The following is a 6453-nucleotide window of genomic DNA, read 5'->3' on the forward strand; positions in this document are numbered from 1 at the left end:
TCCCCGGGGCTAGAGGGGAGGTAGCAGTGAGCTAGGCAAGGATTCATTCATTCCGTTTGTCCCACAAATATTTATTGAGCACCTGCTAGGAACCAGGCAGCCATTAAGATCTAGGGCTACCACAGGAAACAGCTGAGAGAAAGCCGCTGCCCTCGCAACTTCCAGTCCAGCAAAGAGGAGAACGGGCGGAGCGCCCAGGTACAGTCCTCCTGAGCGTGGAAACACCTTGTTCCAGGACAATGGGCATATTTGAGACTAAAACAGAGCAGATGTCTCCGGGCCAGAGAGAGGTGAAGCGGGAGGTGGGCAGAGGCCGGGGCATCGCGTAAGCTACGGGAGAGAATTTATTGTTCATCCTGGGCTGTTTCGCCAGGCGAGGCGCTCAGAACACTGTCAGGTGTATGCAGGTATTTATTTTATTAATATATTTTATTGATTTTTTTACAAAGAGGAAGAGAGAGGGATAGAGAGTTAGAAACATCGATGAGAGAGAAACATCAAACAGCTGCCTCCTGCACACTCCCTACTGGGGATGTGCCCGCAATCAAGGTACATGCCCTTGACAGGAATCGAACCTGGGACCCTTGAGTCCACAGACTGACGCTCTATCCACTGAGCCAAACCGGTTACGGCTAGAGCACATTCTTAACTATCGATTGTCTCTATGGTCCCTTGAAGCACATGGCTAATTAAAGTCACAGCATCTGCTCTAAATTATCTTCCTTGAGCTAGAAGAGCTTTTCTCAACTGCCCTTCCCCCCAGAAAAAGTTTATAACCACAAAGGAAAAACCAGTGAGGTTAAACCTAGAGTTCACCCATCTTAGGGTAAGTTGGGATAGTAAGAGCAGAACAGATGGCCCATGTACCCACCAACAAGGGAAAAATATCCCGTTCACCTTGAATATTTATTTATGCTTGTTAGAAGGACAGTAACTATATTTTAGAGGAAAAGATCCTTTACCTGAAATACCCCATGTGGAACTGAGTTTTATTATCTCCAATAATTATTGTCTGGAACTCAGGAGGATCATAGTAAAATCTCCAATGAAGGTTAAAATTCAGGCTTGATGATTTTTTTTTCATTTTATGTTTTCCGGCAAGGATGTCATATGGACCCACTAATTGAAGTCCAAGGCTTTCGGAAAGTGAATCTATAAATTAAATAAGTTTATTTAGAGGCAGATAGGACATAATGCCTTTCACTAGTAAACTATTTCTAAGCAATTATCTTAAAAAACCATTTAAAGTAAAAAAAAATAATTTAGTTACATGTGAAGATGTTAGTTATAAACACTCAATGGAAAAGAAATCAGAGCAATAAAAATGTGGCACTTACATTTAGGATTTCCTCCTAAATTTACCACTGAACACATTTCAAACGTTCCTGCCATTTGTTATTTTGGCCAAAGCAAGACTGTTTTGTTTTCCTGTGGGCATATTACAGCTGCAAACACTTACCCTGTCTCATTACTAGGTTGTTGTGAGCCTTAGATAACTGTAGCACACCCAGATTAAGGGAGAAACATGATAGATAACAAATGAGTGTGCATGAAGGAACATAAATAATTTATTTAATGAAAACATTTCTTTCCCTTTCCCTCTACTTCAGCTAATTATCACTGTGGGATTCCTTTGCCTCCTTGACTATCTAGCCAACCAAATGCTGTATGATTTCTTCTATCTCCATTCTCAGACCACAGAGGGAGAATGTTAAATAATACCAGTTATGAAGTCTGTTCAAATGTACACTCTAACTCAAATGTACATATAAGATGGGTCTGGCTGTTCCTCTAAGAGAGAAGTAAGCATTCCAGGAATTCCATGGTGGGGCTGGAGAGAGGAAGAAAATTCTTAGAAGAGGTAACAATGTGAATAAGAGCACAGTTTCCTTGGAGGGAGAAGATGGCTCAGCTTGGCGGGAAGTTAGGACAGCACACCCCAATTTTTAAAGCAATATAAAAACTAAAACTACCCATCTCACTAGCCAGTGATAACCAGGTTAATAGTCTGGTAGACAGTAATAACATTCCCCTCTCTATAAACAAATATAAACATATAGATATTTTAAAGGGAGATCATGCTGTTTTCCAATTTTTTTTGTTCTCCATCCTGTTTTCACTTACATTTTCTGAATATTTTCCCATGAAATTAAATTCTTTAACATAATTTTTAATACCTGCACAATGTTCCATTACAGATAGATAACTATTCTACTGATATTTACTGTTTAACTTTTTTACTATTCTAAACAATGCTTCAGTGAACATCTTAATACATATTTGTACACAACCATGAATATTTTTTGAGTAGCTGCAGAGTTTAAGTATTTTGATATATTGTCAAAATTCATAGTTATCTACCAATATAATTCATTTTCATCAATTGAGTATGAATGTTTCTCTCCCCGCACCTCATGCTCAAAATTTAAACAGTACAAAACGGTAAGAGTGAAAAGTAACTCTGTCAAAAAGATCATGTTTTTGTGTATCCCTTCAGAGACAGTATAAGTACATAGGAAGTATATAGGGATGTGTGTGTGCATCCTTGACTTCTGAATACTCTCCACACTCTTCTTTTTCACTTAAAATTTTTCAGGCATGATACTTTATCATTGCCTAAAAATGATTCACTCTTTTAAAACAATGAATACTCATTGAATGGATGCATTACTGATGGGCATTTAAGCCATTTCTTATTTTTTGTTTCAATATATATCATTGAACATAATTTTGGTTCACATAATTCATAAGTTGCTAAAAGTCATAGTAAAACTCCCTCACCATATCAAAATGCTTGTTTTCTTTCAAACCCTCATCAAAGGATGTTGTGAAATTCTTTACCTTTACCAGGATAATAGGCAATAGTGGTATAATTTGAGCATAATTTTATGTTTCTCTTATTAGAAACCTGTTTGAAAAGGTTTTTTCTATGAACTGTTTAGATCCTTGGTTTAGTTTCCTACTGTCTTTTCAATTGGTAGAAGTAGGAGAACGATTCTGGAACAACTCACCAGCTGGCTTTTCAGGATCAAGTTCTTCACAGAACTTCCAGAAGTGATAGAAATCTTCAGGCAGAGAAAGCTTATAATGATTTTCTACTTCTTTTCGAAGGTCACTAGAGACATCAGCTTCACAGGATTTACTCTTCTTCACATCAACTGTTTTTTCACACTGAAAATTGGCATACAAAATGTTTTTTCTCCAAACAGTAATTTCAATAACTTTCCTTAAATAACAACATTGTTTATTTCTATTTACCCAACTCTGTGAGATACACTTTAAAACTCTATAAATGGTATTTTTGAGTAAAATCTGGGAATTCTTTTAAGCAAATAAAAAAGTTTATAATATATAGTAGTCAAGAGGACTCATACAGCAAGTCTTGAAGTGTATTTCTCTAAGATAATAAAAACAAAAAATATAAACAACAAAATAACTAAAGTAAAAAGAAAAGGTAAAAAGTGGGAAAAGAGGAATAAGGAAAAGGCAGGTTTTGCCTTCTTTTGGTAAATAGGATTCACCATGCATTTTGTTTATATATATTTAGTTATCACATCAAATACAATTGTCCAAAATAACTGGATCCAAGAGAATTTACTAGTTAATTATTTCACAAAAGGCCCTTTAATGCCAGGACTAGGTCATAAAACTTTATCTCCAACATGTCTGTAAAATAGGTTCATTATATAAGTATGCCAAGTTTTATAATGCATGTTAGGTATTTGATAAATTTCTATAATGATAAAATACTCAGTTGGAGGTTACTTTAGTTTTGTAAGTAGCAATCTGATTTTCTTTTTAGAACCTTTCTTTTGGATTAAGTTCTTCTCTTCTTATTCTTTCCAGTCAGTGCTTCTCAACCAGGAGGGATTTTGCCCCCGCCCCCGTCCCCCCTCCCCCTCCGCCCCAACTCCCTAAGGGACACATTTAGTAATGTCTGGAGCGGTTTTTGGAGGTGCTACTGACATTTAGTGGGATAGAGGCGAGGGATACTGCTAATACCCTACAATGCACAGAATGGGCTTCCTTAACAAACACTTAAATGGCCCAAAATGTCCATAGTGCCAAGTTTGAAAAATTTTAACCTTAAATGCTTCTCATACTTATATTCTTCAATTTTCCCTGTAGACCCAAGTTTATTGATACTACTTTAGGTAGCATCAAAGCCTACAAAGATGACACATACCAGAATGTTCTTGATAGCACTGTTTCTAAGAGCAGAACACAGAGAGTAAATGAAAAATGCCTACTGACAAGAGATAGTTACAGAATTTCCAACAATGTAATATTACACTTTGTGAAAATGAAATAGAGGTACACACAATATGAATCAGTCTTCATAATAGAATGTTGAGTGAAACAAAAAGTCCTTGAAGATTATATGCAGCATCTCAGCCTTTTTGTGAAGTTCAAAAACAATAAATGTTGTTTAGGCATACACTCAAAGCTGTAAAAAGAAGGCAAGGGAAAACATAAAATTCAGGATGGTAGCTACATCGAATGTGGGTGATAGGAAGTTAGAGGGTAGGTGAGGAACACAAGTAGATGTAGAGTTACTGTCAATGTTTCAGTTCTCGGGTTGGGCAGTGGCTTTACAGGTGTTTGTTATGTCATTAAATAAACAAGGTAAAAGAGCCAACTATTATACTGTGCCTGAGGTCCTAACGAATTAAATTTAACAAAAAAAGTGCTGAAATATGAATCCCAAAATGGATGATAACAGCAAACAACTAATAAATAATAAAAATACATAATAAAAAAAAGTAGTTATTATGCACTTACTATGGCCACTGTTCTAATAAGGATTTTCTATGGATTAACTCATTTAATCTTCACAGCTACCTTATGAGCAATATATTATCCACATTTTACAGATGAGGAGACTGAAGTAATTACCCCTTGGGCCCTAAGTATAAAATGAAAGGACAGGGATTTATTTAAACCCAGATGGGCTGGCTCCTGAGCACAGCACTTCATGCTGCTTCTCCAACTGCAAATACAACAGTTGGAGCATATCAAGTTCTGACCTACCCTCCCTTCTGTTTTAATAACCAACTTTGGTTCAAAGACTGGCTCACACTTAAGTTGTTAGAAAGAAAAGCCTCAGTCTATCTACCTCGCTGAAAGGCAGTTTTGCCTAATGGTGACCTGGTGAGGTGGCCTGGGTTGACGGACACCTGACTTCTGATTTCCAGCTCGGTCACCCTGGGCAAGTTACTTAACCTCTCTCTGTGCCTTGTTTACTCATTTACAAACAGGGCATATGTAGTGCTCCACCTGCATCATAGGGTTGTTATGCGCGTAAGTTACTTACAAAAACACACAGAAAAGTCTTAGCAGGTAATATATAGATGTTGGCAATTATTGTTAGCTGTAGTCTCTGTAGAGTCATCTTTATTTTTGTTATTTCGTTTCTAACACTATCACTCTGTCAAAGCGGTCCATTGACCAAAAGGAGATAAGGATTTTTTTTTTAATTTTTTATTTTTTTATTTTTAGCAGCTCTGCCTTACAGCACACACCAATTCAGCACCTCCACATCCCCAATAACTAGAATTTAGGACAGCTGTGCCCTTCAGAGGCCGCGCTGATGCTTGACCCAAATATAATGAAGGCCCAGATCATGCTCCCCTCCCCCCCCACCCCACCCCCCGCCTTTGGGATCAGGTCCCCCTTACTTCCCCACCTCCCAGGCTACAGCCTGGCGGAACTCTCCGCTGTGCCCAAACACCTCTGCACCGATTTCTGAGCCCTTGTTTCTCTTCTCCGCCTTCACGAACGCTTTCACCCTGGTGAGCTGCCCTAAAAGACTTCCTTCACAGTTCCCAGGGACTGGTTAAAATCCCCCTTCCATGTTCCCACAGCACTCGCTACACATTTTTGTTACAAAAGCCAACAAAAGCGTTACGGCAACACGTTATCTTCGCTGGTGCCCCGCCTGCCGAGGCTGGGGGCTCCGCGAAGGGCAGGGGCGCCGGCACAGCGCCTGCCTTGCGCCCGGCCTCCGATCAATTTGGCTGGTTGAATGAATGAATGAACGGTTGGTTGCCCGCGCCGGGAGAGAGCAGAAGATGCCGAGGCGCTACGTCTCTGGCCCAAAACCCAGCAGAACTCTGGGAAAGAGCGGCCCCCGACCCCGCGCACACGGCCGGCGCTCGGTGGCCACTGGGTGAGTGCGATGCGCAGCCCCTTGGGGCCGGGGCTACCACTCAAAGCTCCCGCGGAGTCCGCACCGCCTCCGTGGCAGTACCTGCTGCCCCTCCCGGCCGGGCCTACGCTTCCCGCCGCCGCCGCCGACCATTATGCAGCTGCTGGACCAGCCGTCTCCCGCCTGCCGCCAAGGCTTCCGAGCGCCGCCGACTGCTTCCGGGTTCAAGAGCCACCAATCCGAATGCCTGCACCGCCCCCCGCTCGCCTCTTTAGGGAGAAGACTCCGCCTACGCCCCGCCCCCT

General features: G+C 40.6%; 1 protein-coding gene across 1 annotated transcript in view; it reads right to left on the reverse strand.

Annotated features, from left to right (window-relative positions):
* LOC102759806 (chromosome unknown open reading frame, human C4orf27) overlaps window positions 1-6372 on the reverse strand; it is a 24769-nt gene extending 18397 nt beyond the window's left edge. The window contains exons 1-3 of the mRNA XM_006753493.2: window positions 6251-6372; window positions 3012-3171; window positions 963-1152 (exon numbers count right to left, since the gene is read on the reverse strand). Coding sequence (XP_006753556.1) covers window positions 963-1152; window positions 3012-3171; window positions 6251-6301 — 401 coding nt within the window. The 5' untranslated portion in view covers window positions 6302-6372. The remainder of the gene's footprint in view (window positions 1-962; window positions 1153-3011; window positions 3172-6250) is intronic.
* Between the last annotated feature and the right edge of the window lie 81 nt (window positions 6373-6453).

The sequence above is a fragment of the Myotis davidii genome, unplaced genomic scaffold (genome assembly GCF_000327345.1).
Source record: "Myotis davidii unplaced genomic scaffold, ASM32734v1 scaffold1832, whole genome shotgun sequence".
NCBI classification, from domain to species: Eukaryota; Metazoa; Chordata; class Mammalia; order Chiroptera; family Vespertilionidae; genus Myotis; species Myotis davidii.